Source organism: Bombus impatiens, unplaced genomic scaffold, assembly GCF_000188095.3.
Source record: "Bombus impatiens unplaced genomic scaffold, BIMP_2.2 scf_0106, whole genome shotgun sequence".
Lineage (NCBI taxonomy): Eukaryota > Metazoa > Arthropoda > Insecta > Hymenoptera > Apidae > Bombus > Bombus impatiens.
Genome location: NT_176525.1, coordinates 414,579 through 435,866, shown reverse-complemented (window position 1 = coordinate 435,866; position 21,288 = coordinate 414,579). Strand labels below are relative to the sequence as shown.

General features: G+C 42.0%; 1 protein-coding gene across 1 annotated transcript in view; it reads left to right on the top strand.

Annotated features, from left to right (window-relative positions):
* Positions 1–21,288, top strand: part of LOC100744796 (protein groucho) — a 118,859-nt gene that overhangs the window by 58,171 nt on the left and 39,400 nt on the right. Inside the window, exon 10 of the mRNA XM_012380684.3 lies at positions 4–222. Within this exon, the coding sequence (XP_012236107.1) occupies positions 4–222 (219 nt within the window). The remainder of the gene's footprint in view (positions 1–3; positions 223–21,288) is intronic.

The window sequence follows — 21,288 nt, the reverse complement described above, 5'->3', positions numbered from 1 at the left end:
CCCGCGGCCGCGGCTGCGGTTCAAGCACAAGCGCAGGCGCTGCTGAAACCTTCGGACCTGCAACAACACCGAGCGGCCGCGGAGACGCCCGAGGATCGTAAACCGATCGCTCTTACCGACGAGAGACTCAGACGATCCGTGTCGCCGCCGGAGAAATTCCGCAGCCGCACGCCTGACCTCGAGAGCGATCCCAAGAGGCGGAAGGAGGAGAAGCTCGGACACGTGAGTTTAATCCTACTACTACCATCTTACTTACCGTGTGCACCCACGCCACGGAATAGAACCGGCCGCTTTTGTTTTTAAGCGACCGCGCGTACTCTTCGATCCACCTGTTACGCGCCATTTAGGAATCCGAACACCCAGCAAGGATCTCGCGCGCGCGCGCGCGCGCCTACGCGCATTACATATCGTAATGTATACGCCGCTGGTTACGAGTATTAGGATACGTTCGTCTTACGTTTATTGGAAAACTGTAATCCACGAGTCGGCTGACGGTTTAATAAGAAAAGTTTCCGTGAATTATTTCCACAATTAGCGGCTATGATCGACGAAAGAATTTCCAGTAAATTAACAGATAGAATATATCGCAATCGTAGATTGCCAGATGGGAAGAAGCGTCTGTTGGAAGGAAAGAAGCTGTCTTAATATCAATGATTGGCAACGCCATTCAGAGATCGAGCTTAATTTAGATAGCTTTTCAGACAGACGTTTAAAATGTTTTCGCCGATTATGACACAACGGAGACTCTCGTAATCACGCGAAACTGTTTCCAGTCAAAATTACTAGAAGAGGACGAACTATCCGATTATTCTAAATCGCATTACACTACGCGAGTTTAATTACTCGTAAAACAGCTTCCATTTTTACGAATCTCTAAATTCTGCTGAATTTCTACGAATAAAAAATTCTCAAAGGCGAAAGAACTGGCGCAAATTTTCTGCGCGCAAAGAACGGCTGGAATAAAACCGCGAAATGCTCGCCGAAGAAGATATCGCCGCGCAGTTTTTATGGTCGCTACTTGGAAACGTCTTCCTCGAATATACATCAACCACGTGGATGCACGTTGGGTTACTCGAACGACTCAAAGTCCGGGTAAATAAAATTGGAGCCACGGTATCGTTTGGCCACGTGTAACGTATCAGTCGAGTATTTCAGCCAGCGCTGCAGCAACGATAAAACTCGAAAACCGTCGGATGGTTGGTGGCTTTCGTGGCCACGAGCAACGACCGTTACAACCGAAAGGAGAATTCATTCCTTTCGGGACAACCAAGAAAGGGAAGGAACAGGAACTACTATATCTTTTCGTTTCCAAATACGATCTGTCGGTAATTATATAGAAAGGGATATACGTTCTGTCGATTTTATGATTTTGATATACATATACGAATATATATTCGTCTCTGAGCTTTAGATTTCCAGATATACATAGATTCAGGAAAATATTTCATTTATATTAATTATAACGTACTATGAAATTCTACCTTTTTCTTCTTTTTCCTTCTGATTTTTTTGTTTACATACTAAAGGAAGTTGTGGATGGCGAAATGGACGAGCGTGTAATGACTGAGTCACGGTACGAAACGCTACCTAAGCTAAACCTTAATCCAAGCATTAAAAGTATTTTGTCGTAAGAAATACAAACGTATCTCGATAATTAAAACCGACCGACGACTATGTGTACAAATGGAATTAACCAAGAAGATCTGTATATAAAGATCAACGAAATCTCTCTGTATAATTACCGATCTCTATATAATTTCTCTCTTGTTGAATCACGAAAGTGAATCACCGAAACGAAATAAACCAGTCCCACACTTTCTTCGTGCAAACGTTAAACGGAGAAAGAGAGAGAGAGAGAGAGAGAGAGAGAGAGAGAAGAGTTGGCTAAAAATTAGATTATTTTTGTCCATCGTAGAATGGAAAACCGGGGCCGGATAATACGAGACAAACGCTCAGGTGTAGCATTCGTAGAGTCTCGAGGCTGCAACAAGCTTCGGCGTATTCGCCGAGCGAGTTTCTCCTCGCTATGGCCCCGTGAAATATCCGTGAAAACACGCTCCTTTGTCAGGATCGCGACGACAAAGTGCGCGCGCGAGCTGTGCCCGCGTGGAAGAGGGTGGAGGCGCGAGGAGGCGCGTAATTAAAAACCGTGAAAACAGGCGAACTGCAGGCTGTCGCTTCGCTCTCGCGCTCTCTCGCTAAATTGGATTATTTTTCTCAGCCTGGTTTCTCCGTCCCATCCCCATCTACTACGTTTCACCCCAAGGGTAGGAGAAAAACACAGAGGAAGAGAGAAAAAGAGAGAGAGAGAATAGAGGAGGTGAAACAGGGGAAGGAATTGCTGCTTCCGGCGCGTTTCCCTCGACCTGGCTCTGCTTCCCGACGATTAAAATACTCCTTCGCTACTACCTCGTTTTCGCGTAATCTCCATCCTCTTCCATCGCCATTCCACTCTCTGCTTGCTTCTTCCAGGTTGCGTTTCGTTTCGTTTCGTTTCGTTTCCCTGTGTACCTTTTCGCCGGTCCGGCGTCGTTTTCTCGTTGCCAGCAAAGTGACGCGTCGACGTAATGCGCGTCGTGTCGCGGTCAGGAACGACGCGTCGCGTCGCGAATCCGTGGAAAGCGCAAAAGCGAAGTCGTCGCTTTCGTTCTAATCCCCTCAGCCTTCGTCCCGCTTCTCCGTGTGCCAGCGCGCGAATTCAACACCGTGAAAATCAAAGGAGCTTTACCGCGGTTTCCTCGTTTCCCGGGTTACCCGGATTCTTTAAATTTCGTTGGCTAAGGATATAAATGGTCATTCACGGTCGTACACCCTGCTCGTAGCTCTGATGTTATAATTAGCGCGCTAGGCGAACGATGAATGGACGATATTTCGCGACTGGACTGGTTGCGAGGAATAATATCTTTTCGCAAACTCGTTTGTCTAATCTAAGACAGCGGACTTGTTTTTCCATGGTTTTGCATCGTCAGCTGGATGAACTTTTAGGGAGACAAATTGACGACACTTTATACGTAATAAATGTGGCACGACAAGGTGGAGAGTTTGGCAGGTATTTGCTCAAGAACGATAGGTGCTTGTAATTTTCTTGTGGAATTACAGGGATGTCGCCCAGTGATTAGAATTTCAAGTATTAGGTTGTCCGAAAAGCGTCTTTCTTTCGCAAACGTGGTTTTTACAACAGTGCACCTTCGTACAAACGTGAAATCAAGTCTGCGAAATTTCGCGGTATTTATCTCAACAGAAAAAAATGGATCGCACGTAATCCGACAAAATAATATGAAACAAAAAACACTGTGTGTCTATTATTTCCTCATTAAACGAAAGAAACTTTTCGGACAACCTAATACGAGCGATATTTTTATTGTTATCTGACGGTAAAGCAAACGATATCTGAAGGTAAAGCTGTTAGGAGAAACGAGTGTTCTGGAAGAAATCAAATCTTTTTAGTATGTTTTAAAATATTACGCAGATTATATAAAGTTTAACGAAGATTCGGAGGAAAGAACGATCGCGTCTTCGTTTCAAATCACTCAAATTATACAAATTTGAATATCTTTTTCATATTATTGTATCAACCGCGTGTCGGTACGTACGGATCATGTGCGTATCACGCTATTAAAAAGAAGGAGTTAGGTGCTGCTTTTATGCACGAACATCTCGTATAATACCGAAACGAATATGTTACAGCGTTGTATCTAAATGTAGTAAAAAAGGCATTTTATTAATACAGTGTTGCTACTATTATATAATATACTCTCTTTGCACTATATAACGTTAGAAGTAACTTTACCATTAATTCATTCGTCAATATCGATTTAACGATTTATGCACACTGTTGCATACCATCAATTTTTGCTATTGTATCGCTATATCGTTATTACGTCAATATACGGGGAACGTTAATACGTTTTTAACAAACGTATATTTCGTATATATTTATACGCATATTGTCAAAACACGATATAAAACAATTTGGAAAATCTCTTTGAATCGCGTGCTCGTTTAACAAGATTGTATCAAGCGGAGAAAATTAATCGAGACCTTGTTACTCGCTCGACTAAATTTAATATACTCGGAAGTACTGTGTAACCTATTTTTTATTCCAAATATTTACAACGCTTGTAGGTTGTTGAACGTTGTTCCCATTTTCTGGACAATCCGCGTGTAAACATTTTACCGTCTACGTCGCGTTGACGTTCCCCGTTGATAGAAATTTTTGAGTTGTTGGAAACGTTTACACTCTCTCATTATTCATATGTTTCTCGCCGCCACTTAGCTTGGGAATCGCGTGCCAGACTCGATAAAAATTAAACGTAGTACTGGTACATTTTATCTGCAATGTAAGGTAGCAACACGGAATTCGCAACGCTCGCTAGTACGTCGGTTTTAGCAAAATAGAACTTAACGAGCCGATGTTAACTACAACGGTAATTGCGAAATAAAAACAACGACTCTGCCGTTTGTTAGGCAGTCTATTTCAACAAGCAGCAGAGTTCAGTTTCTTTTTCTTTTTCCTTCTCTGCAATTATATAATAATTATAACGCAACTTTGGCTTTTCAACGTGAACCGTTGATGAAGAGAAAATTGAATATTTATGATCTTGCGTGTGCATTTATCGAACGACGTTGACATAAGAATTTTCCATTTTGCTATGATACTGCACGTAGATAGTCTGTATTATGAAGTATATTTTACGAGTGAAAATCAAGAGCATCGGGGTCCGCTGGTTTTCCCAGTCGACGTTAAAGCATGAATGAAAATGCCGATAGAGTAGTCATTCGACTATGAAACCAAGTTTTCCTAGAAAATGGAAGCTCTACAAAAGATCGATTCTATGCTTTTACGTTCGTTTCTACGCAAGAAATTTCTCTTTCGCTCGTGTTATCTTGGCAATAATAAAATTGTCATATAAATATCTCGTTCAACGTTGTTTATAAATTATAACTACGTTTATTTATATCAGCGTATTTTTTTACCACGCTACTACGATTATTACGATTACAGAGATCAAGCAGTGCATCCATCCAATAAATGATTAAAAGAACAAGAATCCGTCATAATGCTACGAGTCTTTCAATTTCTTTAAACTTTATACAATTATAGGACCTGGCAGAGAAAACATTGTATATACGGTGTCCAAAGGAATATTAAACAAGTTCTTAGAATCGTACGATACCAGAAGACAGGACTCAATAATGAAAATTGGTCGACGAAACTATTACGAATGAAACGTGCTAACGCAACCTTGTTCCTCGATGAGTTAAATCACCGTGCCATAATTTCTTCCCGTCTCTTTTAATTATATTTTTTTAAATTTATATTACACATGTAACCCATAGAATTTTTCTACATCAGATACAGCGTTTGAAAACGCATATAAAAGTGGTAGAAGCGACAGAGTTAGTACCGGATAGTATGTACAATGTATATCTAAATCTGCGTACCCTGCACTCTATATTAATCACTATAATCGTAACAACACGATAAAATGATACGATACGACGTAGGTAGGTATCGTAATATGATTCCATTGGATAAAAGTCGACATCGATTGTCGCTAAAAGCACACGATTTTATATTACGATCGAAAAACAACAAATTCCGAGGATGCGTCGTTTTCAACGATTGTTTGATAGTTCCGGTGTTAAATCGAGATCTACTTTTTCCATATTTTCCTAATAATTTCCGTAAAGTTTCCCGCGACAAGATCAACGTGGCATTCCTCCGCGTTTCACAGTAAAACGTTGAAATTGCTTGTGAGCTGGACACAACCGGATACGCGTATACCTGTCTGGCTCAATTGTCGCGTTGAAGCTCGAAAGTCCCGAAGCACAAACCCTAAGTCACGCTCGTGCGGGTTTGCCCTCTCTTTCTCCCGCTTTCCACTCTTCTTTCCCTCTTTTTCCCCCTAACCTTTCCTGTAACCCGGCCGGGTATCTTTCTCTATCTGAAGGGAAGTAACGACGCGTCGTTTACACGGGCAATCCCTCGAACCCCAAGGGTGGCTGGAAGTTTGTTTGAAGTTGAGGCACTGACCGGACTCCGTCATCAACTCCATTTACCGTGGCGTAGGTGTACGCGGGCATCGGCGTGTGAGTAGTAACACGAACAAGTGCGATCGACCGACACCAACCTGTTTCGTACACGTGTGTAGTACGGTTGATATAGCAGCAGGCGCGATTGTATCGGCGAAAGGTAATCGAGAATCGAAAATTGAGATTTTCTAACTGGGTCTATGATTTCGGGGTGCTGGCGAGACGCGGATGGAAAATTAGGGAAAAGTGGTTTTGTCGAGGGGATGTAGGTCGTCAGGGTTGAAAGTAACAAGGGACGAAAGTAATAGATGGAGTGTTTGAAATTATATCGCAGATAGCGGTACGAGCGTTGAGTTTAGGTTTATTATTCTACGATTACAATTGAAATAAGAACTTTGATATTTTAGCAGTCTACGAATGCTCAATGTAACGTTACAGCGAAAGAGACATCGTTTCGGTACTGTAAAGTATCGTTTGCTTGTCGTACAGCTTCCTGCTGTAGATATTGTGTATTTTATAAGGACTAAATGAGGTTCTATATATTTTAATTTCTTCTACGTATTCAAGTTGTGCATTAATCCTCATCCACCCTTCATTTATCTAATTTACTTCGCTCTTTGATATAAAATTGACTCACGGTGGTGAACATTGCTGTAATATTAACGGAATAGAAAGATACTCGTGTAGGTAAGATAAACAGATATATTTTTATAGATACGTTATTAGACAATTGCAGGATGAATATGTGAAAGTTAATATCGGTGATTTCATTACGGCGCAAGATTTTTTCTACTTTAGTTTACGGTCTTTTCTATGACCTTGTATGTAAAACCGTAAGTCTACTGCACGGGAATCCGCAGAATATTGTGAGAGACAAAGGAGTTCAAGTATTAATACCAATCCCTTTGCCTTCTCGCTGCTTTTCCTTTTCATTGTCTACTTGGAAGTTGCATTTTCTTCCATCTTCCTGTACCGTTTCTTTCTTCATTTTAGAATTCTTACTCCTGTATGTGTGCTGTCGTATGTATTGGTTTGGCAACTAAGTGATTGCGGATTTTGTCATTAGGTGGTATAACTTATTCTCGAACTTAATTACGCATATACAGGGTGGTTGATAACTGGTGGTACAAGCGGAAAGGGGGTGATTCTACGCGAAAAAAGAAGTCGAAAATATAGAATACAAATTTTTTTAATTTTTTTTTTTTAATTTTTCCATCGAGACAACGATCTACGGTGAGATCCGTTATAACGTACCGCAGGTGTACCGAGCGAAAATTCAAAGTCGATTTTCTCGAAAACAAAGCCTCAAACGAAACTTTTATTCTATATTTTCGACTTCTTTTTTTGCGTAGAACCACCCCCTTTCCGCTTGTACCACCAGTTACCAACTACCCTGTTTAAATAGATCTTATCGTAAACAATTAAATTAGATCAGATTAGATTAATACATCGGACGTACGAAAATTTGTACACATAGTGTCGTATATAATATTTTTCATAAATTTGCGAATCGTTAAGAATACATTATTCGGTTATTTCTAAATAAGATTCTCGAGTCGCGTTGCATCGAAACACGAGTTATATACGTGAAGCTTGTAAGCTTCATGAACTTATTTCTCGCATTGTGTTCAGCATAGTATCGACTGAAGTGGCAAATGTAATTTGTTCCTGGAATTCGCGTGCCGTGGCAAATTGTCCCTCTGACACTCTGGCTCTTCCAAAAGTTATTACCTATTTCGATGAAAATTTAAAGGAAACATTGCTTCGTCATTCGTTGTTCGTCATTGCGTTATTTTCCCATCGGAAGATCTCCCGAAATAGATTTTTAATTAGTCATATTAAAAAAAGAACCTTATATATTGCAATACGTTTATCTCATTTTAGCAGATTTCAAGCCTAAAGATCGTTAATTTAAGCTAACATAATTCCTTTCTAACATCACAATTTTCCTTCACACATTTTCTAATTTATTTACTTTATCAGTATCGAATACCTATATTTTTCTAATTTATAAATGCCAGTCCGCGATAATCAACGAAGATAATCTTTTTTCGTATAATATACACATTTCGAGAATACTCACGGATTTGCAAAGTATTCTAGAAATGACATACGATTGCTATTTTCAAGATTTCGCATTAAAGTAACGAATTATATAATTGAATTACACGCGAAAGGAAATTTTAGAATCGCGTATATGGCCAAGTAACTTTCCTACCAGCAGGAAAAATTTTATCGAAACTCTTTCTTCTCGCGTGACAGCGAATCCATCAGTGAGCAAATAAACCGTATCAAAATGATTGGCAACGCTAAACTCAGCTTAATATGAAAATTTAAATCTTCCTATTTTCCCTTTCTTCGTGTTATACGCAACATAGAAGCGTGAAACGCGTATCCAAAGATGAAAATTACACGACAGGCTTACGAGAAAGAGAGAGGTAAAACTAGCTTGAACGAGAGGCATTCAAGAAAGATGTTAATAGAATTGTTGGCTCGCGCGGTAAAGTTGCGTGGATGGTTGCATGTGCGCAGGGGCCGCCTACCTCCGTGCTACGTGCAGGCATACGGTATACAAGTGGAATTCTGAGCAGGAAACTGGGTACGTTAATTTTGAACACTCGCGGCATATGACGCGATATGAATGCAAGAGATATGTGAATTACTCTCCATTGTCTTGAGGACACCGCTCAAATCACGGTGTGGGTACGGACAAAGCACTCAAACTAGGAACTTAACGCTGCAACTTCGCTCGTTCAAACTTTTCTTTCGAACGATAAAAGGCGAACGTGTAAGTTTATCGATACGTATATTCTTATCTTATTAATTATTAGGTCGGCAAGTAGTTTTTTGTATGGTTACACGCTAGCGTGAGTCACTAGGCAAATGCAAATTTTCTGCTAATATGGTTTCTATTAAAATGTTTATCGAGGTGTACGATCACAGGATCTAAAGTTTCAGAAAATAATGCAGTTTGGTTTTCACTTAGTAACATTAAAGCATAGGTCTGTCTTTATTCTTTTAAACTCGTTATGTTTGGTGTGGCTTATATGCTTGTATTATATTCGTATTTTAATAAGTCACGAAATGACTTTGCGTACTATTTTTCTCTGATAAAATTAGTCTGAAATCTTAGTGTATTGTGTTTTCTTATAAAATCGTACAAAGCATATGTTTCTGTAATATACGTAATTAACGAAGAACGATTTTTCTCGAAAGCTAAAAAAAGAAGATTTCGTTCCTATGGACGAAATTATATCTACGTTACGATATTATATCATAACATTGCATAAACTGGTCTGTACCGAACAGAGATTCTTTGTAAAAAATATATCAAAAAACACTGTATAATATTGCACGCAATATAATATGTGATGTAATAACGTAAGGGCATTGTACATTACGATGAAGTACTCACAATCGACCATTGAGAGAGATACGAATCAAATTTTAATTGAAACTTCGACACGAAGACACGGATATCGAACGATCTACGAAATATCGTAATTGTACACACCGTTCAGTGGAGCCGACGTTACAGCGTCTCTCGTGAAAATCAATTCCTCCTACGGTAGACCGTTGACTTAACCCTGCGTCTTCGCGTTAAGTCGGTCGATCCCATTAATCGAAACAGTTCCTCGAAATTAGCTAACAATGGACTCCCGCAATCGATACGGCCACTCGTTCGTCCTGGCCTTTAGAGCGCCGAGTGTTCCGCAAGATTTCAGATTTAACGAGCACACATAGAGCGAGGAAGACAGAAACGAGAGAGAGAAACCAACAGCTAAAGTCAAAGAGTACACGATGCAAGTACAAGTGCACATATACAGAGAGAGAAAGAGAAAGAGAGAGAGAGAGAGAGAGAGAGAGAAAGGAAGAGAGCAAGAGGGAGAATCATACAGAGAAACGGCTGAAACACGCCCACATACGCGGGCGCGAGACAGTACGTCACGGATGGTCGCATGCAATTCACAACATTCTACGAGCAGAGCTTAAGTGTGTTCCCCTCGTGGGTAACGTTCCGCCATGGTTCGTGTATTAGTGTCAGAGACACGGACGGGGTTGAAGAGAGAAGGGTATAACCGGAAATGAGTTCTCGCGTGTCCACGCTTGGCTCTTGGAACTACTATTCAGTCCCTCTTTCCTTCTCGGTTCTCCGCTTTGCCCCCTGAGAGGATTAGTCGTAGTTCTCTGCCGCCTCTGCCTTCACCCTTCTCGCGCCGCCACCTCCCACCCTCTCTCTTTCCAACAGAAACCCACCTCCGCATCCCCTTTAACCCCGTAGCACTACCCCTTCTTCGGCTCGCAGGAAAGCATTAATCAAAGGAGCAGCGGTGCACCCTGTTACCGGCACGACGAAAGATGGAAATACTGCGCACACGCTCGAGATATCACGGGAGCGGGGTTAGGTTACGTTTTGCTGGGTGTGCGCGCCCATCTAACCGCTGTAACCACCTTTGTGACACCGTGTCTTTCATGCGGCCCTCGCCGCGCTGCTACGAGAATAAAATTCCCGATCTGTTTTACAGTTTGACGCGCTCATAGCGATGCCGCGTTGCGCGAACACGTGCGTGCATACCATCGCGTACCATCGTCGGGGGATTCCAGGCGGGAAAACGAGGAATACGTAGCCTCGTGGGACTACGATTTTGTCGAAACAAGCATTCCGTGAATCTCGCCAAGCACCGGCCATTAGATCGTTTCGATTGTCTTTCTCTTTTTCTTTTCGACGATTGGGATTTGTAGGATTTTATGTAAAAGGGCTTAAATTTTGGTTGCGCCGACGATCTTCTCTTTTCGGTATTTGCTTGGGATTTATGCGATTTCGCGTACGAAGGGAGGAGTCTCTTTTTCTTTTTTTTTCTTTTTTTTTTTTTTTTAATCCTAGCATGAACCAGGTATTGGACTGTTTGTGTCTCGCTGTTTTTGTGCTTGATACTTGATAGGGATTTATATGATATTACGTGGAGGAAATTTTGAAATCTCGTCGAGCACCGAGTGTCGTTGAATCGCATGTTTTATGCTCTTTCTTCTCCTTACTCTTTTTCGTTTTCTCATTTCAGTTTATTATTTGAATGGAATTTATAGCGTTATAACGTTACGGCTGCTAGTGGAAGTTTCGTTACATCAAAGGCAGGTGTGCTAGAGCCTTTTTAACATGTTTAACGCGTACGTCTCGGAGTTGAGTCGGTATGTAGTTTTACGATGTGCATGTGACACCGACTAGTATGTGGAACGAAAATTAAATCCTTGCCTAACTTCTTGAGGGATACCAGTACATACAGGTGTGTAGTATAGATTTATTTTTCTTTCATTTTCGACCACGATTCTGAAAGTTGTAACAAACATCGTCGCGATAATTAATAAATTCGTTTCCAAAAAAATTAAGAGAACATTACAGTTATTCGCATATGATTTTTATTCCACGATTATTGCTGAAAAAATCGAAGCTGAAAAATCTATATCATAAATACAATCTGTCCTTGTTTTTATAACCCGCAAGGTTAAAAATTATGAAATTCGGCAAACAAATTTTCACGGTACCTAGTCCATATCAAATTTGCCAGTACAAAAATAGATCTTGCACCTGTATACCGAAATTATTTACCAATGCACAATACTAGTAATTATTTACCAACTGTGTTTGCAGCTGTTGAAAATCCTATCAACACGTGAAACGAATTTCATGCTAAATGTCCTACGATGCATAGCCAACGATAAAATAAAAATAACGTTTCCATTAATCAACAAATATAATGTTACAAAAAATCTAAAAACCCTGTATGTTGCGTCAAAAATTTTCAAAGAACCTTTTTTCACCGTTCAGCTTTGAAGTTCGTTCGCAAAACGCTTACTAGCGTTCCCTGGCTACGTGTTTTAACGCGCTGTATAAGTGAAACGTTGAGAATGACGATTGGTCCCTAAAACAAAGTTTTCATTGAGGAAATTTGATATTTAGTTGGATGATCCGTAGCCGTAGCCAGAGAGAAAAGCACGAACAACGAGCGAAGCGCGCGTCGGAGAAGTCAGGCCGAGTTTCGTGACTTTCGGTCGTGTGCGCGAGTGACCGCCGGTGATTTCATTGACGAGCACGGTGCCCTCGCTCAAAATGCCTGTGGTTGAAAATGGGGATGGGTGGGTTAAGGTCGGTGGTCTGATACACGACCGTCATTACCCTGCTAGTTTATTGGGCTTCCATATCAAAGGGTCGGTTTTTATCGCGCGTTTTCCCCCGATCAACGGCGTTATTCGATGCAATTAGACAAAGAAACCGGATACGTTTTCTGCTTAACGCGTTGTCCAATAAATTTCGCGCTTTTTGCTTACAGTTCTAACGTAAAACTTTAACGTCTAACATATTATACTCGTGGTATATGTTATATCTGTATGCGACGTGTGAAAAACATTAAAAAAAAAAATATTTAAACGGAAATTTTCTAACACTTGAATATTACTAGCTCGTAACATGTGAAATGTGTTTTATTAATTTCACTTAGTTGATATAAATATGTCCCTGTTTTTCGTTTTTAAACTCAATTTAGGAAACACCAACGATCAACCAAAAACCTTTTTCAACAATATTATCGTACGTGATTTTGGCTACAGAACGATCGATTGCAGACGTTGCAAGCATGTACACATACGTTGTATCCTTGCAAATAAAACACCAACGAACCTTCAAACACCGTTTCTACGTGCTTGATACGATCTAGACGAAGAATCGGGGACATTGAAACCAGCGTTTCTTACACTGTGTTACGACTAATAAGAATCGTGCAGCTATCGTCATTTGTCCAAACCAAATGCCTGGATCAATTTAGACCATCGGTGACCAGTATGACAGTCTGTGTTACCTATAAATACCAACGAACCGCTTTGAATCTTTCGATCGGCTTAATCGTTCGAAGGTTCGTCAAAGGCGAGGAAAATTTTACCAGCGGAAAAAATCGAGTCGGCGGTAGGTTCTATCGCGAGCGGAAACAGAACGTGTGTATTAACGGTCTGCTTAACAAACGGCCGGTCTTGGAAATTTAACCGGAAAGCCAAAGCCTGGGCCCGATTCGCAATCCGCGAAACGTTAACGAGCATCTATCGTTGGCAAAAACGCGACCTAAGGACGGCCGAAATACTTTGTCCCGGGTTATGTAGCTATAGAGGGAGGAAAAAAAAAAAAAAAAAGAAAAAAGACAGTGAAAGCGCTTTGAATCTTTCGATCGGCTTAATCGTTCGAAGGTTCGTCAAAGGCGAGGAAAATTTTACCAGCGGAAAAAATCGAGTCGGCGGTAGGTTCTATCGCGAGCGGAAACAGAACGTGTGTATTAACGGTCTGCTTAACAAACGGCCGGTCTTGGAAATTTAACCGGAAAGCCAAAGCCTGGGCCCGATTCGCAATCCGCGAAACGTTAACGAGCATCTATCGTTGGCAAAAACGCGACCTAAGGACGGCCGAAATACTTTGTCCCGGGTTATGTAGCTATAGAGGGAGGAAAAAAAAAAAAAAAAAGAAAAAAGACAGTGAAAGAGGAAGAAAGAGAGAGAGAGAGAGAGAGAGAGAGAGAGAGAGAGAAACCCCCATAGACATCTACATGCAGATGCGTAGATTCGTCTGGTGGGAATCCAGCCGGTTCACGAGGACGGTGAAAACGTACTGGTGGTAGTAAGAGTGGGTGGAGGTAGAAGAGGAGCTTGGGTAGGGAGGATGGGGGTGGTTGAATTTTTCATCTGACCACGTCGAACCAATTAAAGCGGACCGCGGTACCCACCTCCACCCCGACCTCTTCCACTTTTTTCGTTCTCTCTTTATTTCCGCCCCGCGTACTGGCCTTTATCCATTCTATCTTGCTCGCTTCTCCCTTTCGGTTTTCTCTCTTTTTTCAACCTCTCTCTCCTGCTCGATTCTCTCTTCTTCCCATTCGTGGCCTCCCTTCCTTTTTTTTTCTCTCTCTGTCTCTGTCTGTCTGTTTGTCTGTCTCTGTCTCTGTCTCTCTCTCTTTTCTCTTCCGTCGCTCTTGCTCTCTCTTTTGTAACCCCGTACCCCTGCCAGCGACTCCTCATCCTCGGCATCCGCATACTGTACCCTCTTCTCCTCCTCCTCCTCGTCCTCCTCTTCCTCCTCGTCGTCTCTCTTTCCTTTTCTGTTTCCTCGGTGAGGTCGTCTTCGTTGCCGTTCAGCCGCGCTCGTTCACTCTAGCGACTCGTTGGATTTTTTCGCGTCACGAGGCGGTGTAATTTATTTGGCCGAGCTAGGTACGGCCGCGCGGAGGTGGCCGAGGAACGACGACGCCAGGTGGGGTGGCTGTGTAGAGTATGAGGCGAAGTGGGACGAGCGGAAGGAGGAATAGCTGGAGGTGGCAGAGGTGAGGCGGCCACGGAGGTGGAGGTGACGCGGCTAGAATGAGAGACCAAGGGATGGGCAACGAACGAACGCTGCCGGACAGGGGAAAGGGAGGTGGTTTCAGTTTATTTTGTGGGTCCTACCTACCCGCTCGTCACTGTCCAACCCCGTTGGTCGGCTGACCAGCCGACGTGTTCTCCTTTCTCTTCCTCCAACGCGTGCTTCACGGAAACGCGCTCCTCCTTCGACCAAGTATCCTTTCGCTTTTGCTTGTTTTTAGTTTGATCCTCTTCGTCAACTATATTGTCTCTCTTGCTTCTTGCTTATCGCTTTTCTACTTCCACCGTTGCTTCTTTCTTCTCTCTTTCCTTTCCTTCTTTCATTTCCATCCCTTTCTTACTTCTACTCGACCTCTTCTCTTTAGGTACCTACGTATCTCTCCTTCCTTTCTTCTCTTTCTTCTAGTTCTATTCTGTTTCTTACTCTTACTCTGTACTCCTGTGTACGTTCCATGTTAGCCAGTTAACTACGTTCGCGTATACACGTGGCGTATATCTTGTCCAGTCGGTGAGGTAACAGCCGAGCTGATGTAATATTAAAAAAGCCACGGCTTCCTGATAGATTCTCTGCGGCGTGTTTTCAATTAGCTTCGCGGAACCATTTTTTCCCTCTGATTATTCGGCAAATTTGTACGGAAACCGACTCTTCGTTCTCTTCATCCGATCTACCTATCAACTCGGGCGGAGGTCGTCACCTCTTCGCCACGAGAAATTGTACGCTGTCTTGCACGCGCGGATGGAACTCGTCATCAGCCCCTTTCTAAATGTTGGGATAAGAGATCGTGACGCTTAGGCTGGACAGGCTTTAGGCTTTCCCGCTACTTTCGCCTTTAAACGTGATATTCTGCTTGTCGAGAGCTTTTACGTTTTTATGGTTGAATCTGGCGTTAAACGGTATCCCGTGTTCACGCTCGTTTCGAATATTATTCTCGTCTTATTGGAAATATATCTCGTTAAATTCACCGTATGCTTTATTTAAACACATATTGTATCGAGATGCCACGTCGGATAGAGATGTGTCGATTCTTATGTACAGACTGAGTTAAGAAATTGCCATCGACGAATTTGTCATATTCGAAAGGGACGCAGAAATCGAACGAGTTTATACGAATTGATCTCTTTGACGGAGTATGAGATTTATTTCTGATTAAATCTTTCGTCTTTCCGTCTTAAGTGCTTGTAGGAAGAATCTACGAAGAAACTAAAAGTAGTGTCAAATTTTAGTTCCTATAAATCAAGCCTGAACCTGCTATCGCGTTCTTACTACTCTCGTTTCATAAGGTTTCTAATATCGCTGAATGTATCGTGTAATTCAGTGAACAACATCCAGTTAGAATATTGACAGAAATTATATACATGTTGATAGAATCTATCGCAAGTAGAACAAAATGCGCTATTGCTCATATAATTTTACAGTCTTATTTAAGGCGCTAGTAACGAAAGGGGAAATTATACTACCTTTCGCTAACTTTACAAACAAACATAGTATCTCGGAATAAAATATGTCGGTTTAGATAATCTTACATAATTGTAATAATTTTAAAAATATTTTAAAAACAGACTAAACGTACGATAATTTTCAACGATAAGAACCGAACGTAAAGTCAGTGATTTCCGTAGCTAACGATTAAACATTATCTTTATTTCGACAGAAAATTAAAGAAGAAAATTACGTTGATCTACCGTTGATCCAATAACTATGACTATCCTTTATTAACGATCGATTCGCTGAATCGAAAATACAATGTTTGCCTCTAATTGATTTCTGCTCGAGAGTTTAATAGCAGCGTGAAAGCCGTGAGGCGATAAGATCATAATTTTCTCCCAATGTCTGTCATAGACGTCATAAAGCCCGGCTATTCTAAACGGCACCTATCGATTCGCGGCCTCGTATTACCTGCAATCGATTAAATAACGGTAATTCAACGAAACCCGAGCATTAGGCAGCGTCAGCTATGCGATTCTTGCTCAATTATTTTCTGCACTTTCATGCTCGTTCCGTGAAGCTCGAGTGGCCATGGCTCGAGTGGAAGCTTCGTTCACCATGGTTATAATGAAAATTGCTCCTCTAGGATCCTACATCCATCATCTTCACGGCTAGATCTTTCAAAATATCTGAAACTAATCGTAAGACATTATCGCTAACCTCGTAACGCCGATAATAACTGTACCAAGCGTTAAACGTTGGCTTCGACGAAATTTTGCGGATAAACAGACAATCTAAATATATTACGTGGAAAAGTGATTTATAAACGGTGAATTTTCATGTTTTTCTGGGAAATTTAAGCGTTGAAAACTGCACATAGCGCGTAAAGACATAGTATAAAATATGCAGAGTAGATCGTATTCGACGAAGTAAACGGTACAAGAAAACATCGCAATTTTAGAAAATGGAATTACGTTTGAAAAGTGGAAGGAAATCGTGAAACTTTGTCCACGTGGTAAGAAATATCTACCGGAAAGGTTATTATTAGCGTGGTGTTAGCTTTACGCAATTCACAGTTGTAAATCTTTATCCGTAATTTTAGCCTGCTATCTCTGCTCATAAAAATATAAATTCGCGTTAATATCCGCACTTTGGTGATTTATTACGAGCAAACCGAGAATTCCTTCCTTCCTTGAATTCGACGGTGAAGGACAATTTAAAGAGAAACGGATCGTTTCTCCTATCGATATTCTCTTCAATAACTTGGTAATTTTTCAAAAATATAATTAAGTTAGATAGGATAAAATAATTATCGATGAATTCCGGCTTATGGAACATTCACGGTGCGATATGGAAAGTAACGCTGACATTCGGAAAACGAAATTATTATTCATCGGCCTGCGAAGAATTTTCTATCCATTGCGTGAACTTGCTTTCAGAAAGTTTACAAAAAGCTGTCTTGTTCGATGTATTTAGTGGCGTAGTTCTCGATCGCAAGCTTACTTTCGATTGCGTTCAGTTCGAAGCATAACGCGAGTAGTCTATAACTGGAAGCCGTAGTTTCGAATAAGAGGAGTCATCGCGACTTGATTCCGCTTTGGTTCTTGCCCGATGCCTAGAATAACACGGTAACCTGTCTCCGTTAATATTTGAAGCGCAAGAAAATTCGCGTGCAGGCCAGCCAGCTTGGCGGTGCGGCACGGGGCGTTACGAACAAACAAGTTTCTCATTTCCATGCTATAGAAAAGCCGGCGATCAATTGAATAGGTTAGCCGCGATACCCGTGCAAAATACGATCCGTGTCACGATTGATATCGGTCACACGGCTCGCCACCACTTCCAATCGATAACACCTTGATAATTAATTTAAAAGAAGCTTCGTGCACACGCTTCGCTGTTCTATGCGCTTCTTAACCCTTCTTTCACCCTCCTTCGCCGCTACCTCGTTCCATCTTCTACTTTTACCACCGTCTCTCCCCCCCCTCCTCCTCCTCCTCCTCCTTCTCCCTGTTCCGTTTTGTTATGCATTCATCTTCTATCCACTTTATTATTTTTTCATTCGTAAGGCTGAAACAGTCGATATCCCGGGGCATGCTCTTGTTAAACGGTCTGTCGAGCTCTCGCAATTGTGCCAAGAGGCGTCGGAGACGTGTCTTCCTTGCCCCAGCGGGCTACTTCCTTCACCCGATCCCCACCTCCTTCTATTCTTCTTTTCTCTTTCCCCATGCTACCCGTTTCTTCCGAATCTCCTCTTCGTCCGCCCTTTTCTTCGCGCCTGCCTTTCCTTCTCGCCCTTTTTTATTTTTATTCTTCTTTACGCTGCTCTGTCTACCCATCTGCCGAGGCGTATATAAAGATCCCAAGAGTAGATCTGTCGCGTTGCAACGGGTGGCTCGGCGACGCTCTTGTTTTCAATCTTCTCGCGTTTCTCTGTAGGACGCGCGGTACAATCGGGGCATAGGTTGTTTGATTGATTTCTCGCGCGAAAATAAATTGAACAGACGGAATAAAGTTTGTCGCCGCGAGTGTTTGTTTTTCCAAGAGAATCGCGGAAGAAGAAGAAGATGGCTCTCTCGCAAACTATTTTTCGGTACGAGGATTGTTATCGCATGGTACCACCTTTCATTATCCTACTATACTCTTCTATTTGTTTCTTATCTCTTGGCTTTTCTTTCATACAACAAGTTCGATATATTAGCTTGTCCGAAAAGTGTCTTTCTTTTACAGACGCGTCTTTTACAACGACGCATCTTTATACGAACAAGAAACCTAATCTATCGAACGTTGTGATCTTTATCTTGATAGAACAAAATGGATCATACGTAATTCGGTAAAATGATATAAAACGAGAAATGTCGTTGTTAATTCAGTGTAAACTCAATCGAACCCCTATTATCTTAACAGAAATAAGGGGATCGATCATTTCGTGGCGTCGGATAGCTAATCGTAACGGGAATTTACGACTCCCGTTGACGTGATTTCTCGCGATCGCGTCTCCCCGCGAATGGTCGATTAAACAGTTGTGCATCCATTATTTCCTTATAAAACGAAAGGAACTTTTCGCACGACCGAATAACAAGAATTTAGTAGGATTTTTAAGCACGATTACGAGGAAGAAGAAAGAAAAGAAATTCGCTATCGTCCATTATTTTCGCGAATAGTTACTAAAGGTGTTTGTACAAGTACCATATTCTATCTCGTACCCACAACCTTCGTGTCGGAAGGTTAAGCTATAAAAATAGCTTGGATTTTCTTTTCCTGCAGCCCGCATGCAAGATATTGTACGAGAGGTCGATAGAGTCTTCGCCTCTGTTGTCAATTTTGAAATTCGATTTTCTCAAAAAGACTCAGGCTCGCGTTTGTTTCGCGCTGACGATTTATTCTTACGCGGGGTATCGTCCTTTTCCACGCGATACCGATTAAAGCTGGTTTCCGTTTCCGTTGCTAGAATACAGATGAACGATGCAGCCCGCATATTTCGGCTCAGTATCGTTTATTTGATTCTCGTCGACGTTCTAAAGCGTGAAACGTACACATTGATATTCAATGCATAGGGAATCGTTTTTCAAAGCGGATCTCTCGTTTCCCAGATAATTAAACGACTCTGTCTTATTACCTTAGGATCTTTAGCTGGCCGAAAATAAATCTCGAAGACAAGTATTCTGTTCCAACGTTTAAGTATCTTCCCTCTAATATCCAGCCAATTTAGACCTAAAAATTCGTGCGAACGAACGACTGGCCGTTGCTCAGCGATAATTTTTCTTTTGCCAGAAATTACACTTGTATTCTTACGAATCACCAATTCTTCGTATCGAATTTCAGAAAGATTTCCTCCATTTACCGTCGCTCGTTTATAGCGTAATCTCGTTGCGTCTTTCCTTTCGTTCGAACGTTGCCAACTCTTGTCCGAATTGCAATAAAGAGAAAAGAAACTTGAAATAGTCGGTACTGAATGACCTTGCTAACGTATCGTTGGCATTCTTTTCGGAAATTCGAAGAAGCTCTCTGACGTGTCCATTAAACGGACTCGACGATCGTTAATCAAAAACGATCACTGTAATCGGTTATGCTCTCTGCAGGCACAATTGGACGAGTGTTGGCGGCGCCTCGCCACTTCGCTCCCGCTCGTCGACGATATTCCGTTGATCCATTGTATCGGTCAATCCATTAGTGCGTCCGTATTTTACCGGTGCACCAGTTGAACGTCGTTCGGCGAATGTTCGCGGCTAATTTGGAATGGCGTGCGCTATAGATTACCTTCGAAGTCTGCTAATTAGGTAAAAGGGCGGCGAAGTTTCAGTAGAAACAACTGCGTGGAAAACAGAATAGCTTTTGCTTCTGTACGTATGTTCGACTGGAAGAGTAAATTCGCGAAATTACGTCGACAAGGATGTAAGATCATTTTTCGTTACATTTCGGAACCGTTATCGCTTCTGAAGCGTTTCGTAGCTCGTATTTCTTTCGGAGAATTTTAGATGGAGAAGATTTAAGCGAGAAGTTCGTAATCTTTAGTGGTAAATTTACAGATTCGTTAAGTTCTTCATCAAATGGCACAATTTTCCGATCGCATTATTCGATCACATCGGCTTTTCCGCGTGTATTTTATTCTGATATATTCGACGCAAGCTACGCGAACTTTAATCGTCGTCGGTAGTTTTATCGTTAATTTGCTGGCACGTTTAGATCGGTATCGTACACGTACGAAAGCACACGAACACCCAGGGCAAACAAGGCATACGCGGCAAACGTGTTAATAGAACTCCCATATTCATACAGCGATGGTTGGAAGTGTTCGTGACCGAATGATTTCCCAGTAAATCTACCTTCGGCTCGGTGGAATCGGTTGCGCGGGCAACGGTAGCGCGGCAGATAATTAAACGCTCGGACGGAACGCGATGAATACGAGCGCAAACCTAATGGGTCATAACATTTGGGTCATGAACGAATTTTTGCCCGGTGGGCGATTGCTCGCGAAGCCGCGGTGTATCGTTCTCTGGAGCGCGCGCGTATACATCCAGCCAGCTGAACCATAGACAGTTTTCTCGCGCAGTTTCCCAGATACGAAAGAGAGGTTCCACCCATCCACGGTATACGAGACGAGAGAAATCCCCGACAAGGATCAGCTCACCCACCGACAAGGACGAGTCCTAATTAAAAAGCAAAAGAGTTCTAAAAAAAGAAAGGGGAAAAAAAAGAAAAAGAGAGATTGCCAGGCGATCGGTGATTCGAAGCGGGAGTTACTCGTCGACCGCGTCGAAGCGAAGTAATTAATTAATGAATTAATTAATTAATCGGCATCACAGTACCCATCAGAAGTACCAATCAGCGTCACCCCGCCCGCGTCGCTCCATACTTCTGCGGCCGTGTAAAGCGCCTGTCTCTCTGCTCGCCCCCGGAACCGTGTACATACACACGCGTATTTATACAGGCGGGCC